Raw genomic sequence first — 16,811 nt, forward strand, 5'->3', positions numbered from 1 at the left:
GGGGGTGTTTTATAGATTGTGACTGAATGATAAGCATTGTTACAAATAAACGGACCTGCATATAAAAACAACTCTAAACAAAAACAAGTTATTTTGATTAACAACCAGGCATGAATCTGCATTGGAAAAGTTGTGTATACAGAAATTGGACACGATAGTATCTAAATATTCCAAGTGCACTTGAAGTTGTTGAAAGTGTCAGACTGACTGCTGAAGGAGGAGATCTTGGAATTAAAATACTTTTAAGTGAGTAGTTTGACATTCTGCCATTTTTAAAGTCCTTTTTCTTTTCAAGGATAGATCTCTTGAGCGTAGAGCCAAAGGTTTCAAACGAATTCTCTTCTACCAAGTCAACCACCGTTTGGGGTTCTCGATAAGCATTTTATCAATTGCGTCTTGAGCAATACCACGTGCCAACATCTTGGGAACGACATTTTCCAGGATGTGTCCATAACCGTGACCTCCATACCGCGACTGTAAGAAAATGAGACAGGCTTGTAATTTAAAGGGACATAAAATTAGTAAAATGTAAACATTGCGCGAACCACATGTCATTAGAGAGAACAATTAAAATCACGTGTTCAAAACAAACTTGTAAAACAATTGAAACAATGATTTTTTATTTTAACATGTGACATTTGTTTTGATTTTGGATCCCGCTGCATACGGTTTGCTTACAAATTTCGTCAGTACTTTTATGTCCCTTTAAACTTGCAAAAACTTTAATTCATGATATTCATGACATAATGTTTTCTACAGAGACACCAGTAGTGGCAAATATGAGCAAGGGAAAAAATTTTGTTTTTTAAATTTTCCACTACTGGCAAAACCGGCATGTTTCCGTAGAAACGTAATGAATATGAAAATTATGAACCATCTTCTAGTCTTAGCAATTCATAACCAGTAGAGGCTTCCTGCAAGGAACTTTAATAAAACTCTTTTATTTAAGTTTCTTGCTTCCTGTGATCCAAATGTTAAACGATCATCAACAGGGCTTAGGTAAAATAGCTTATCTCCTCTGTGAGAGAAATGGTCAGGCAAGAACAATTCTATAAGAACAATGAGGTTCAAAATCGCCAAAAATAAGAACAATGCTGAGCCAACTGGAATTACTCAATTTCAAGCAATTTAAGGTCAAAGTAGTAAAAATTGGGTATAACTCCTGAAATATTTCAATTTCACCCTATAAATAAGAACGAGATAAGATCGATTTGAGGCTCAAAAGCCAAAAAATAAGAACAGCTGAGTCTCAGAAAAGTTTACTGGTTCTTATGAAAAGTGTTCTTCTCTATAAATCTTTGAGATTTATATTTGAGGTTTATAGCAAGGGTATACACGTTTATTAATAAGAACATCCAAAATTTTTGAAGCCTTCGGATGTTCTTTTTGAGTTTTAAGCCTAAAAATGTTCTTATTCTAACCATTTGCTGAATAATTTTCCTAAGAAATCGGGTGTTTTTGAGTTCACAAAGCCTTAAAATGTTCTTAATTTGTTCTTAACATTTTGGCCAGCAAAGCCTTATGTTCTTATATAGTTTGTTCTTATAAAAACGTATATTTGCTTACCAAACGATGTCTTGTATGAATATCATGCGCAATCACCACCCTGTCTCCATAACCGCCATCAACTAACGCCTTAATCCATTCCACCCTTTGGGCGTCTGATGGGAAATCGATTTCATCACCAAATTGGTAGTGCGAAACTTCAATACCGAACAAATCAAACTCTAAGTAGCAATCACTGTATGCTGCAAACTGAAAGCGTAAAAAGAGAAATCTGTACGAAAACAAAGGTATATTTTACCCTTTTTCTTTAATCAATCAATCTTATAAGAACAATGAGGTTTCTTTTGGAAAGGTGGGTTTTGGCCAACAGTTCTGTATTGCTTTCTTTATATTTGATGCAGGGATGATTAAATACTAATGTAATTTCTAGGGGGGTGGGGATGCTCGGGGGGGCTCGCAGCCTACTCACGCTTTCGTTAATATGATACAAAAATCAGGTAAAGTTACACGGATGAAAAAATCGAATTTGTTACTTCACGGATGTGAAAAGTTCCATCCACAGATATCTTATATAAAACACTAGATGGAGTTATTCTTTCCCTGACTGAAGCAAAATAATCTGCCATCTTTATAAATAGACCAATCTGATCAATGGCGCATTATTTTTGCTTCAACTGCCGTTGCTTGAGAAAGATCTATCTATCGGACTTTAACTTTTATTATTCGAATCTTTCTATAATTTGAATTTATTCCAAATTCCCCTCAATGAGAAACCCTCTTAAAATACTTTCTATAATTCAAACAAACAAAGACAAAACAAAGATTTCTCGTTCGAGTTCGAATAAGCAAGATTCAACTTACTTTTAAAAGACTTTCACAGCTGCGTAAAGTTCGATCTAAATGAGAAATGACAGTTTTGCTGATGTCAGCACCAGCTTCTCGAAGGACGTCAATGATTTCATAAGGTGCTTCTGCCGCTCTCCCAGGATGGATAATCAGTGGGCATTTCATCTCAGCCTAAAAGTTAAACAAATTTGAAACACTAGAGAGTTTATGTATCTGTGTGTTTTCTGCGACGTAGATGGTGAGCTTCTAATATGTCTAGACCATTACCAACTGAGGACGACGGTAAATCATCACTCTTACCCTCCTAGATTTTGCGGGTCAGAACTGCGGATTTTTCCAAATCGCTTCAGTCACTCCACCAACCTCAAATGTTTTATACGGAAGCACCCAAAAAAAGGCCGGGTGTTTGCTACGCCAAGAATTGTAAGAAATGATTTGAAGATACCATAAAAAAATCAATATTTTTCCTAAGGAGCATGATTTGACATGGAATTTGTTTCATATTTACGATCAAACAGCATCAGTTCAGTTATTGGTTGAAAGTAAAGAATTAACAAACTCATCAAATCGAAATACTTGGCTTCTTAGACCAACTATCTTTACTATCAGAAAAAAAGGTTAAAGTGTTTGGGGCAAATTGTTTCGCTTACACTTTTGCCACTTTTGCCCTTGTTCCCACTTCTGCCACCATCATGTTGAAACATTTTTAAAAAGTGTGAAAAGTGGCTCCTTCAGCTAACTTTGTGTCAGGCAATGTGTAAAAACGAGACCACGTTCCTTCAAATACGGGCCCGAAACAGTGGTCCTTCTAGGTAAATTCCGACGGCAACAGAGCCTTATTCTAGGTCTTTATATTACATTTTCAATCGGTACAACATAAATTATGCCTTCTGCCATCTTTGAATAAATTTATTCTCTAGTTACATAGCGACGGAAAATTAATGCAAAATTAAAATCAAATTTATGCATTCGAAAGCTGCCATTTTGTTTACCACTTTTCACACAAACTGCACGAAACAAAACAAATTTGTTTTTTGCTTGGTGGAGATTGAGAATTTACCACTTTTAACACAAAGGACACAAACGATCATTTGGAATTAGGTGACAAAAAATGTAAGCACTTTTGCCACTTTTAGACACATTTTGTAGAAACAATTTGGAACCTGGTGGCACCTGGGGCAAAGATGTGAAAAATAGCAGCGAAACAATTTGCCCCTTTTATTCATAACCAAATATTTTAATCCAAAGACAAGAAAGCACTAGATTCAGCAGAGCAAATCTCGAGGCTTCACTTTTTGCTTGAAAAAGGTTTTAAGATCTCTCTAGCCATTCGGGCTTTTAACTCAATGGTGAGATAGGCATTGGCTTATTTGAAGTTACCTGAGCTTTTCCAGAAGCGATCAAAGACTTTCGTTCAACAACAGCCATCGGGTATTGTAACCCGACTTCCCCGATAACACCGGCTTTGATTCCGTTTCGACCAACCTTTAAATCCTGAACCATGTTCTATGAGAGAATGGAATGTAAAATATCTGAAAATACTTTAGGCGTACAAAATACTTTAGGCGTACAAACTTTCACGAGCAGAAATCTTCGCGAGGTCGAAATATCGCGAAATTTGCGAAAGTTTCTGCTCGCAAAAGTTTGTACGCCTAGAGTAAACGTTTTTTTAGCCTTAAAATGTCCTTAACTTTTTGAGTTTTAAGCCTAAGAATGTTTTTATTTCCACCATTTTGTGGTGGGTTCATTGCTTAAATTTAAAACTGATGGCAAACGTTTGTTTTCGGGAAGGTCAATTGAAATGAAACTGCAAATAGGAATAACAAATTTTTTTATAAGAACAATTTTATAAAAACACGTGGCTGAAAATTGGCTTAAACCTAAGAACAAATTAAGAACAATCATAAGCCCCAGATTTCAGAAATTACTTAGAAAGTACTAATTTCAACAGATTTAAAGAGTTTTCAAGTAATGAAACTAAGCGTATTAAGAACATTGTAAGAACATTTAAGCCTGAAAATTTCAAACAATTAAGAGTCAGAATTTACTGGTTCTTATAAAAAAAAGCATGCATCTCAAAACCACTTACTACTTACTTTGACCAGATCATCAACTGATGCATTCTTCACTTCGTCTGACAACGTGTGACCAAGATAGTACCCGGTACAACAAATAATATTCACTCCTGTCCCTTTTGACACCTCACGAAGAAACTCATAATCTGGTTCAATCCCTGTCGTTGTAAAAATAGAAGTTTAAACAATGATTGTTTTGAATTTAAAAAGCTCTGAGAATACCCCGTAAAGTATTTCGATTATAATGGTCTTTGCATATAAATAAGTAAGTATATATTCATCTGGTGGCTGTCAGCGGAGTTGGGAGTCTTTGCTATTTGCGCTAGCCCTGGGATGTCGAATGCTGAGGTGGAACACTAAACCTATTCTCAGCTCCCAGTAACTTATCCTGCCACCGAGATCAGATAACTAAACGTAAGCCACTCATTCGCTGAGTTGATGAGCGTTGACCGGGGATCAAACCCTAAACCCTTGAATTGTAAAGCGAAACCTCTACCGACTGAGCTAACCGACTACAATGGTCTTTCTAGTCTCTTAAATATTGGAAGAAACCTTCGCGGAAAATAGTTTTCACGATTTTTACGATTTTTAAGCCAATTTACAAAAGTTAATTTGATTTTAAGATACCCCTTAGCTTGATGGATGTGAAAAGTTAGTTTCTAACTCTCATTTCACAGCATTTATTGAAAATTTGGAATAAAAACAAACATTAGATGACAAAATATTTAGAAAAGCTCGATTCGCGAAAGTGTACTGAAAGCTTCCTCCCCTAAAGTATCTTTAATGATGTGCTTGATAAACATTGTCAGCTTAGGAAGTCTTCATCAAATTAAAGCTTTTTAAAAACAGTAAATTTCTCATTCAAAGCATAAATAATGTATGATCAGGGTGTCTACGGAAATTTCTCCACCATTTTCAAGGTTTTTCAAGATTTTTCTGGCAATATTTTAGCGTTTTTTCAAGGTTTTTCAGTACTTGAATAGGTGCGTGAGAGGCTATTACCAGCATTTGGTACGATTGCGAGCGATGCGAGCAAGAAAATTTTTTGGAGCTTTAGCATCGACCAAAACTTCAGTGAGGAACCAAGCCAAAACTAGACAACTATACTGTCACGATCATCCATTTTCAAGGTTTTCAAGGTCCCGTAGACACCCTGATGATGTATGATGTATGATGGGATAAAATCTCCTTAATTCCCCCCCCCCCCCTTCAAAATAATTTCTCATTAAATACCTTCAGTCGTAACTTCAACAATGGAATCACCTCCCATCTCTTTGAATAATTTCACTTCTGCTATCATATCTTCCAAAGTCTCGTCACGGAATGCCAGATTGTAAATGTGACTGTACCTGTATAGAAATATTAAAAATATAGGTGTAAGGTTGAAAACACCCATAGAAACATTAAAAACATAGATGAAAGGTTGAAAACACCCATAGAAACTTTGAAAACATAGGTTAATAAAGGTTGAAACAGATGAACGCATTTATTAAAAGTAGAATGTATTGTTACTTGTCAACATTCTCTCCAACATTTCTTTTCGAAATAGTTACGTTATACCAATATTTCAACTAAAACTCAATGTTTGGGACATTGATCTTTAACGTTTTAATATCTCTATAGATAGATGGATGGATAGAAATCTAAGACTTTTAGACAGATTTTCGATTGTTTTCACAGGGTCCACGGCCAGCTGGCTTGGCTATCTAACTAGAACACTGGAAGGAGTCAGAGCAGACAGAAGCAAAAGAGGAGTAAGCTCTAGAGTCATGGATACTGTTTCTCCTTTTTTGTGATATAATCATTGACGACTCATCAGGCTTCATTCATCTGTTGTAATTAATATGCGAGAAACATACGGGACCTTTAGATCTTTAATGTTTTAAAATCCCTACGAAATTTTTGAATTCCAAATAAGATATATCGGTAAGAAGACACAATCATTGACGACTGTTGCAGTGATAATCATTATGCTCCATCTGGGAATTAGACCAAGTTCACACACTACAGTTTCGGTTGGCTTCGAAACAAAATGAAGCCATTCTATTGGTTACATTCAAGTTTTACGTCACTCTTAACCAATAGAATGGCTTCATTTCGTTACGGAGCGAAACGGAAACGAAACGTGCGTCGACGTACGAAAAGAACCTATCTTGCTTCCCATCGGTAATGAAGATCTTCCGAATCAAGCTAACAAAAGCAGATAAGCAAGACTTGATACTAGCGCACTTAACTTTTGGACGAATGGTCAACGAGCATTCTTTGATGTAAGGGTTTTTAACCTTTTTGCTCAGCGACACATCAATTCCAAAGTTGAGAACTACTTGAAGACGAACGAAAACGAGAAGAAGCGTATGTACGGAGAACGCGTTCGACAATCCGAAAATGGAACATTCACACCAATCGTTTTCGCGGCTAACGGTGCAATGGGCGTGGAATGCATTCGTTTCTATCAACGACTGTCCGAGTTGTTGGCCGACAAACGAAAGGTTCCTCAGTCAATCGTGACGAATAAATTGAGAACACTGATTTGCTTTTCACTTTTACGTTCAACCGTAAGGTGTTTACGTGGATCACGGGGAAAAATATTCACCCCTGAAAACATTTTATAGATTATTATTTTACTTTTTATCTTTCGAGTCTTTTCAGTTTCTTGTCGTTCTGGTCTTTTCAGTTTTTTTGTGTGTGTGGCCCACTTTTCGAGTTTTTTTTTTTTTTTTTTTCAATATAATGCAATATATATAAAAGTAGTAAAAATTCAAAACTTTATTTTTGTAGAACTCTGAGTTTCATGCGTACAATCATCAGCTACAGTACATACAAAATGATCTAATGTGTTGAAAAAATTACATCTTGAGAAAAAATCGTAAAGTCGTAAAAGGTCGTAAAAATCGGTGAAATAAATTGAAGTAATAAATAGAACAAAAGGAAATTCTCAAGGGTCCGTCAGTCTTTTGACTTGTAATTAGCCAGCATGAATTTATTCATATGTCGGCATTTAGAAACAATTTCTGAGCGTTTATTTAGAAGTTCGGGCTTATTTTCGTAGCGAAGAATTTCTAACTTTTCTTGCAAGCACAAACGGCAAACTTTCGAAGTGTTAGAATATGATTTTACCCGTTTCATGATAGACCATTTAAGATTTGGCAAGACATTTTTATCTTTTAAACTCCAGACGTACGTCGAAAGGGTAGTTTTGTTTTTGTATTTGACATTGGTGATGGATAGTTTATGCCCGTTATATCTTTGTTTGAACTCCTTCTCAGTGAGACCAATGTAAACTTTTTTCTCGTGATCTGGGGCAGTTACTTCGCATTTGTAAATTACAGATGTGGTTTGGCACTTGTTGTCTAGTGGTATAAATAGAAAAAACAGTACGGGTAACCACCCAGGAAAATTTAATTGTATATATCTTCTTTTGTGTTTAGTTAAAATAATTATCATTGATAATCAACAATATGAACGTTTAAAAAAAACGAAACGTGCGAACATGGAATTATTGAAAAAATTTCCAAACAACATACGGGTACTGTCTCACAAATCCCAAGTTTTCTAATTTGATGAAATTTTCGTTGATTCTTTTCATGTGATGCTCCATGGGTGGCTTTGCAAAACAACACGTGTAGCTCAACCGGATGTGTTCATGTGTCAACGTCTTGCCAAGCTTCTTCGGCTCTATCGGGCCAAGCACTAATTTCAAATAAATAATTAAATTATTATGCATCTAATCGCAGGGGTTTTGCTTTGTTTTTGGTAGGTTGGCGAATGGAAAATTAACTCTGGCGATTTCTAGATTCTAGGCCGGCGAATTCTTAGCAAGCACAGTGTATTGGTTAGCGTAAATATGTACTTGAGGCGGTGAACCGAACTTTTTGAACGTCGAATGGTAATTTTTTTCGCCGGACCGAAATAAGACCCCTGATCTAATGTTTTGTATGGTAAAGGACATTTCATGATACATACTTCTTCCCGAAATAGATCAGCAAAAAGGCCACATATAACTATGATTGATCAATTATTTGAGTATTTACAGTACAGTATGGCTTGAAAAATATTTAGGCATAATTAAAGAATCACTATTAAGAAGGGTCAGAGGAGAGTGTTGCATCAAAAGAATTAATTTTAATTGATAGATTTATTGAAATTCCTAGTTAAACTATATTTAGTAATTATTGCCTGCTGCTTGCAACACAACACAACACAATGATTGCAGTTCGCCCAAAAAAGACCTCTTAGAAAATTCAAAAGTTCAAAAGTTCAATACAAACACATGACCTCATAAGTAAAAACAAATCTAGGTAAATACATCGAGTACTATTTTTTGGGCTTCCCACAGTCAACCTTGTGAGTTTTCTTTAGATCAAAAACACTTTAAATAACAAACCTGTCTCGATGCTCATTCTTCACCTTTCAAATTCACCGTCTACGAATAGAACAAAATATTGTTAAAATCACTTCGATAACCTGCTGCTTGTGATGAGATAGAAAACACAGTATTGTGTCAAATCATAGTACATACGAGAAAGAGATATCTCATATTTATATACTATGGTCAAATTCCAAATGTGTTTCCCAAACTCCTATGAGTAGCTTAAGTAAAGTAAGTCTGCGACCGCAGTTGGAGGCGACCCGAAGGCTCCTCTTTCAATAGCTATATATAGCTATTGAAAGAGTATATATACCCAAAGGTAGGGGAGGGCGTCACCCTTTCTCCATGGACTGCCCCACTTACCCTCGATCCTCCTCTTAATTGCTGAGCATCAAGCAGAGAGGCATGAAGTATCCATTTTGGAAATCTTTGGTATGACCCGTCTGGGGGTTAATCTACTCTGTACCAGAGTGTATCTCACGATTATCGTAGCGTAGTTCACTCTGTGCGCATTGTCTGTTTGATAAAAGTTTTTCCGTACGGAGACCTCTGCGATGAAGTATAATTTTGAAATAAAATGGCCGCCAAAGTACGACAATTGTAAACAAAGCGATGGGGTCCATTGAGGTTCACTTTCTAAGCCAAGCCACTCTACATAGATCGAATGCCGTAAGAGCAATACTGAATTTGAACATAAAAACATGCAGAGATACTCTGAGTATATTCTTTTGCAAAGAACTGAAGTTAAAACCACTTTAAAAACAAGATTCCAATCCAACCAACAACTTCTCTCTCATGTTCGTGAACTCAAAGATCCAATATGTAAACAAAAAACATTCGATTTGTGCAAAAAAATATATTTTGCAATAGAATGTCTTCATTTAGAGCTCTCTTTTATTTCAATTATTAAAAAATAAAGAAGTCAGATTTGTTATGAAAACACTTTTTTTCGACAAACTTCTATACTTTCTGACAACTCTGACGGCCATTTTGTCTTATCGCCTCCGATTTCTCGCCGAACTCCAACAGCACTCCATCGTAGTGGTTGGTTTGAGAAATCTCAAACCAGAAAAGACAATGACAACAGACCCTCTACGGCAATGAATTTTGAAATTAGCCGTAGATATGGGTTTGTGTACAGACAAGGGTTAATCCCAAAACCTTGCGCACCATAGCCGGATGCTGTGTACCGTTGCACTACGGTCGCTTTGTGAGTACCTTAATAAAGTACTAATGAGGAAATCAGCACAGATATGAAACTATTGACTTTTTAATTTAAAAGTTAATTTCAAAAAATGTACATAATATATTCCTTCTTTTAATTGCGTGCAGAAAAATATTGCACTGAATGGAAAGAAAAAGCAATTATTCTTCACTTGAGGTGTTCAATTATCATTAATAAATATAAGCTTTGTTTTGATGTTGTAAATCTGACTATTACTGTACATAAAGTTAAATTTTCAATCAGGTATGGCATTGTTGGTTGGTTCACCTGACACTAGATTTTTGAGGTGGATTGGTCATTTGGTTAGAAAAAAATTTATTTTGATGATTTCCTGAAACTTTTTTGTCAGATGACTAAGAGTTAAGATTTTCCTTTTGCCCTTTAAATAAACATGGCTTGTCTTCCAAGATTGACCTCTTCACAGCACAAGAGACAATCATTTGTACAACCTTCCATTTATTACCAAATGGAAAGAAGGGTGTTGAAGTTAGGTGAGGGATGTAGACATTAAACCAACCTAGGGCTAGCTATTGGAAATATACAATCTTTATTTGTTGTTCCAAACACTTTGACTGTCTAAGACCCGGTAGTATCTCAATACACCCAATAACCTCAAAGATATCACAAAATTATAAAAAATGCTTTCAAAGAAACAGCCTTCAGTAAATCAACACCTTTTCCATCAATGGACACCAAGCCAGTTCACATTCACATCAAGCTGGGCGCAAAACCAAATGCCAACCACGTACCTATCCCAATTCTTTTTCATTGGAAAGAATAGGATCCCCTGTCAAATGATGCAGCAAGATGGTTGTCACAGCCAAAAAGAATGGATCACCACGTAGAGTTGTAGAGTTTCAGAAATTGAACAATCAACGCTCTAGAGAAAATCATCACTGCCCATCCCCGTTCACTGCTGCATCCCAAGTACCTACAGGGACATGGAAGACCGTATTTGATGCCGTCGATGGATACCACTCTGTGTCCCCTGATGATAAATCTCATCACCAAATGGGGACGTTATAAATATCAAACCCTCCCCCCAAGAATTCGTTGCGGCGGGTGATGCATATACACATTGATTTGATGAAATCCTGTAAAATAAAAGTTAAGTTGACAATTGCTTAATTTACCAACCCTGGATACCAACCCAGCCACGAAGAATAATGTGAACAATCTTAAGCATAACCTTGTAAATGCTTTCAGCCTTTAGGCAATTACTTTTTTATTTTCTGGTTTACGGACATTATGAGGAAAAGTTTTGGACAGGAGGATGGAAAAAAAATAAAAATAAAATTGATGTTTTAAATTTTTTCAATTTTCTTTTTAAAAATCTGAAATCAGATGAAATAATAAAATAAAATTTTATGAAATTTCCTAAAGTAACGATTTTTTAGATTTAAAGACAAAAGAATGAAGCGCAAGATGTTGTTATAGATAGGTCTATGGATAAAAAACACTAAAAATAAAATGAAACATAGAAATGTACACATAAAGACTGATATGTGTATATGTAAGGCTGACCCCTAGGGTTCCCACTTAGGTTCCCCTATCCTCACTTTTCTGGTATGCCTATTTTTATATCTACTCTTGAATTTTAACAATCAAATCTGATTAAATAAAGGACTTTAAATAAAAGCGATTACAAAAAAAAGAAATTATTTTTTGGAATCTCTATTTTAATCTTATTTTATTTTGGCAAAAATAACGTCTGCGGATCCGTAAACAACCAATAAATAAAAAAGTATTTGCCTTAGTAAATCAATACGGTTTCCATCAGCCAGTTCACATTGAACCGTACGCAAAACCAAATGCCAACCACATAACTAAGTTTCAAAAGGAGTTTGTTCATTTGCCGGAAGATGAATTTGGATACCTGCTACCCCAGAAATACTGCTTGTGTTCATATGATAAAGCACCTGTTTGCTGTCCTGACGGTTGGTTACACTCTTTTGCCTTATCTTGATGCACACAAGGGGTGGAAAGGGACTATTTTCCAAGTGAAGGCAAAGCCCTTGGCGTCGCATGGAGCCTTGAACATGCAAAACATTTTGTTATCGGTTTCCCTAATTTGATTGTTGCAACAGATCATTAACCCCTGCTTGGGATTTTGAATGATAGAGTAGGATAGAGATTTGAGTACGATTGACAATTCCAGAATCTCAAAGCGGATATTTTCAAAAATTCCCAAAAAAATTCGCTCCCTCTCCTCATTCAGTAAAGTCAAGTTTGAAATTATTTTGTATTAGAAAAATGGTCAAAAGAAGTCAAAATGCAATTTACTTCACCTCCTGAGTTTATCTTTGTTATGCTAAAATATACCAAACATTTGTCATGCTGTCCAATTACAAAAACCTCCAATCACAAAAGCAAAATTTTCAACCAGATAATCGTAATAGCAATACCGTCTTTAGCCGCGAATCACGCGCATTAGTCTCAATAAATATTAGATGTACGGGGCATGGTTCATCAGGGTGTCTACGGATTTTTTTTCGGGATTTTCAAGGTTTTCAAGGTTTTTTTGGTCATTTTTAAGTGGTTTTTCAAGGTTTTTGGCAAAAACTTTGGCACTTTTCAAGGTTTTTTGATAGTCACTTGATATGGCTCTTTACAGGAATTTTTATTTTTTTTCAGAGTGGTAGGTGAAAGAAAAATAGAGGACAGCAAAAAAATTTTATTCGCTTTTGGTGCCCGGGGAATTACTTCCACAGTTAAATTCCTATCTCCCTCTCGAGAACAATACCACAAAAAGAAATACTCCAGCACCATAGTTATCCAACTGTAGAAATAAAGAATTAGAAGCAAAACCAATTGTTTACAGTGACCAAGGAGGCACAACCATGGTTTGCGCCGACGAGAGAAAATTTTGATTTTGACTCTTTCAAATGGCTAAAAAACGCCTTGTTTTTGATTTTTTTTTTACAAAAATCAATTGCCAAAAGAGTTGTTTTAAGGAATCTTCGAAATTTTATTGATGAACGGCCATTATTCCAAGACGCCCTGAAGCAATTTGAAAATTGGGGAACAGTAGATTTCTTAGGGCTCATGCAAACGAAAAATTAGTGACAAAAACTCAGCTAATGATAAAAGAATGTTGCATTCGTTGCGATAGAATCGCAACAGAAACAGGGAAATATGGAATTCTCTAAATGTTATAAAGGTTTAGCGCCGCAGGCGGTTTTTTACTTATTCTTACTTTTCGAATGGCTGCATAGTGCTTTTCAAGTTTTTTAACGATTTTTCGAGGTTTTCAAGGCTTTTCCCAGAAGATTTTTAGTTTTCAAGGTTTTCAAGGTTGGGTGGTTCATTTTCAAGGTTTTCAAGGTTTTCAAGGTTTTCTACGGGACACACCCTGTTCATGTAGTACTATTACATCTCTGTCCAACGCGTATCCGATGTATTGAATACAGATGGACGCACGCAATTGGACGGACCGTTACGGAGCGAAGAGAAAAAACAAAGAAGTGAGTTTGTGCTTGTGGAAACATATTTTTAGTAGCATTTCTATATTTTTTCTAAGAGTTCTACGAATTTCTGAGTTTTCTCGAAAATGCGGGACATCTAAGGTATGCGGGCAGAACTCGGGACAACGAGCTTAAATGTGGGACGGCTGGCAACTATGATAGCTCAAATATTGATATTTGATTGTATTGTCCTAGATATCCTCAAAAGAATTTCAAGCCCCCCCCCTAACCAGTCAATATATTTTTGGTACCCCCCTCCTAAAATGTTCTTTGACCTATCAAAACGAATGATTTGAAGCTACATTAGAATATTAGCAACTGCCAGAGTGCAGGCAAAAATTTTTTCTCTAAGCAATCTCCAATGGCTTAAAAAAGGTCTTGAAAAGGTCAAAGTAGCCAGACGGTGTCAATTGAACGAATCGAATGCCGAATCAATTGAACCCAATTGAACACAATCGAATCGCAATCAAATATTACCAAGAATTTGCGGTTCAATCGCTTTGATTACTTTCAATTGTATTTGATTATGTTCGATTACATTCGATTGATTCAATTGTACAGTATAAGTTTTATTCGCTTTCGTACTGTAATTTAAGCGCTGGAGCCACCCACACTAAAAAAGATCTAACGGAGTGATTCGCTTTGATTACTTTCAATTGTGATTCGATTATGTTCGACAATCGTATCACAATTATTCGATCACGCTCGATTATGTTCGATTATGTTCGATTGGATCGATTGCGATTTTTGTTCGAAGTTTTTTGAAGGACCCTGCCAACGCACCGGACTGTCCGGTGTATTTGTCCGGTGGCAAAAAGTATCCTTTCGCTACACCGGACGCAATAAGTCCGGTGTCAGTCCGGTGTTGCATACAGGGAATTTTGGACCCGGACATTTATGAAACAAAAAATTAAGAAACACCTGACGCACCGACCGGACTGGTCACGACCCTCAACATGGCCCGAAAATTCTCGGGCAAAAACTTTTATTGGAATTTGCGTAAAGCCTGAGTATGGCCCGAGCTGGCCTGAGAATTCGGGCCGTGTTCGGGCCACACGCGGGCCACGCACGGGCCACACTCGGGCCAATTTTTGAAAACATGATTTAAACAGGCGTGTAATTTCAGGACTGAATTTTTTTAACATTTTCTTTGAGAAAAACTTGGTTTCTCTTAATTATATTAAATATATGAATGTTGTAAATTCATATAAATATTAAATGTCTTATTTGATATGAAAACATAGTTATAAATATACTTAGGGTGGAAATATTTGCTAGTAAACTGGTCCTGGTTTTAAACTGAAGCGTGTCCACAGGAAGCTCGTAAAGTTTTTTTGAGCGATATAAACAAAACAGACAAATCTTATTTTGTACTACACGTTTTTTTTTTATAAGGAACCTTAACTTTGCTCTGAGCCTGAAGTTCCTTATTTTTACAGAAAATTTCAGCCTCAAAGTTCCTTATCAGTTCCTTATTTACATAGCTGCTGAGTTTGGATAACCATCTCTTACTGTTCCTTAAAGCTTGATTTCTTATTCTCAGCCTGAGCAGTTCCTTAACAATTCCTTATTTTTTGGACCATTTTCAGCCTCGAGTTCCTTATAAACGTGTTCCTTATAAAAAAAAAAACGTGTATTTTGTTTGACTGGACATGCTGAATCAATTTAAATATGGAATCTTCTGACATGGCCTGAACATGGCCCGAATGACTCGGGTCATGTTCGGGCCAAAAGAATTGATAGGGTCTCTCGACCCGAACATGGCCTGAAGAGGCCCGAGAATTCTCGGGCCATGTAGAGGGTTGTGACTGGTCATGTCCGGTGTTTTGATTGTCCAGTGGGAAAAAATATCCTTTTCCAACACCTGACACCCGACTTTCTTGTGGCGGCAATCACAAATATCTTCATTTCGCGTCCTCGTTGGGTCAAAAAAGTGAATCGGTCGGTCGGTCGGTCGGTCGGTCGGTCGGTCGTAAAAATGTTCGGGTTTTCTTAAAATTGGACCCAGTGAATTTCTTCTTCTCGTCTGACCTTAATAGTCCATTTTTGGAGTGTATTCTTAAGGAAACTGCCAGCCAGCAGCCAAAACGACTGCACGTTACGGGTGGTTTCAAATTATGACCTTTTAACACTGTAATGATAAACAAAGTCAAAATGCCGCGAATGCGCTAGAAATTGCTCGCAAAAAATCGGCAATAATCAAATTTTTGAACGAAGGAAACGTCATCGACAGATAAAGTCCGACAAATTTTTCTCCGACTCAATTTTCGAGAGTCTGTCGGGCGACGCGAAACAAAGATATTTGTGATTGGCGCCTAAGTCCGGTTTAGAAATTGTTAGGTGGTTAAAAAAATTCCCTTTTCACACCGGACTTTCGCGTGTCCGGTGTTCGTTAAGTCGGCAGGGTCCTTTTTTCGATTGACATCGTCTGGAAGTAGCGAGAATGAATAAGCTCATAAAAAGAAAAGTGCAGAAAGCATCAAATTTCATATCACAGACAGTTTTCTTTGTAATTTTAGCAGACAAAAATTTTGGAACCCTCCCCCCCTTAATGGTTGGAAACAATTTGACACCCCCTCTAGAATCATCTACTGCCCCCCCCCCCCCCCCCCCCCCAGAAGGCCCTACTTTCTGACCACTCCCTGCTGTTCTGTAAACAAATAATCATCAGAAAATCCATTAGTTAGACCCAGATAGGGTGTAGAGGACTTTCCCAAATGACAGATTTGTAAATCCCAATTTTTGACATCATAAATATGACGGTAGAAGACTAAACTATGACAAAAAATTCACAGGTACTTTACCTCGCTTTGGTCTTTTGGGAAAACACCTCACCTTGAGCTCTCCCCCGCTTCATCAATAAAAATTGTGATGGTAAGCACTTTCGATTTCATGTTTCGAATAAAATGTTAATATTACAGACCATTTAGCCTAATCACACTATTGCTTTATTTTCATATATTTAATAGATTTTTGATATATTTTATAGAAAAATATTTAAATATCAAAATAATGATGGATTATAAAACAATTTTTCTAAATCAATCGGATTTAAAGTGTTTTTAAAGTTTAATTAAAGAAAAGCATTCGGTCTGGAAATTGTAACATGATTTTCAATCGCGAGCACGAAATTACTTTAACTCAATTTCAGGGGGTTTGCTTCACACTTTTACACGCTAAGTCTTCTTATAAACACTAAAAAAGATTTTGAAAAAGTAAAAAGCTTAATAGATTTTTTTATTTAACTTCTTTAAATCAATAAAAGAAGAGTTTATTTTCTAACCCATGGGCCTAGACTTATGTTTAGTAGAGAAACCGTAGCCCGT

The 16,811-nt window shown here is 36.4% G+C and overlaps 1 protein-coding gene across 1 annotated transcript; it reads right to left on the bottom strand.

Moving 5' to 3' along the window:
• On the bottom strand, positions 1-16,359 carry LOC136810733 (phosphotriesterase-related protein-like). The gene is made up of 9 exons (XM_067067335.1): positions 16,290-16,359; positions 8,812-8,850; positions 7,952-8,117; positions 5,661-5,776; positions 4,449-4,585; positions 3,733-3,858; positions 2,368-2,523; positions 1,567-1,755; positions 1-474 (listed from the first exon to the last, which is right to left on the bottom strand). The coding sequence occupies exons 2-9, from the start codon at positions 8,825-8,827 to the stop codon at positions 343-345; spliced, it is 1,038 nt and encodes a 345-aa protein (XP_066923436.1). The 5' UTR covers positions 8,828-8,850; positions 16,290-16,359; the 3' UTR covers positions 1-342.
• Between the last annotated feature and the right edge of the window lie 452 nt (positions 16,360-16,811).

Source organism: Clytia hemisphaerica, unplaced genomic scaffold (assembly GCF_902728285.1).
Source record: "Clytia hemisphaerica strain Z4C2 unplaced genomic scaffold, Clytia hemisphaerica genome assembly, whole genome shotgun sequence".
Lineage (NCBI taxonomy): Eukaryota > Metazoa > Cnidaria > Hydrozoa > Leptothecata > Clytiidae > Clytia > Clytia hemisphaerica.

Excerpts from the sequence above, each read along its gene's own strand:
- LOC136810733 (XM_067067335.1), bottom strand. Across the intron at positions 4,586-5,660 it reads TGTTGAAGTTACGACTGAAG|GGATTGAACCAGATTATGAG; the intron begins GTATTTAATGAG and ends TTACAACGACAG. Across the intron at positions 475-1,566 it reads TTCATACAAGACATCGTTTG|TCGCGGTATGGAGGTCACGG; the intron begins GTAAGCAAATAT and ends ATTTTCTTACAG.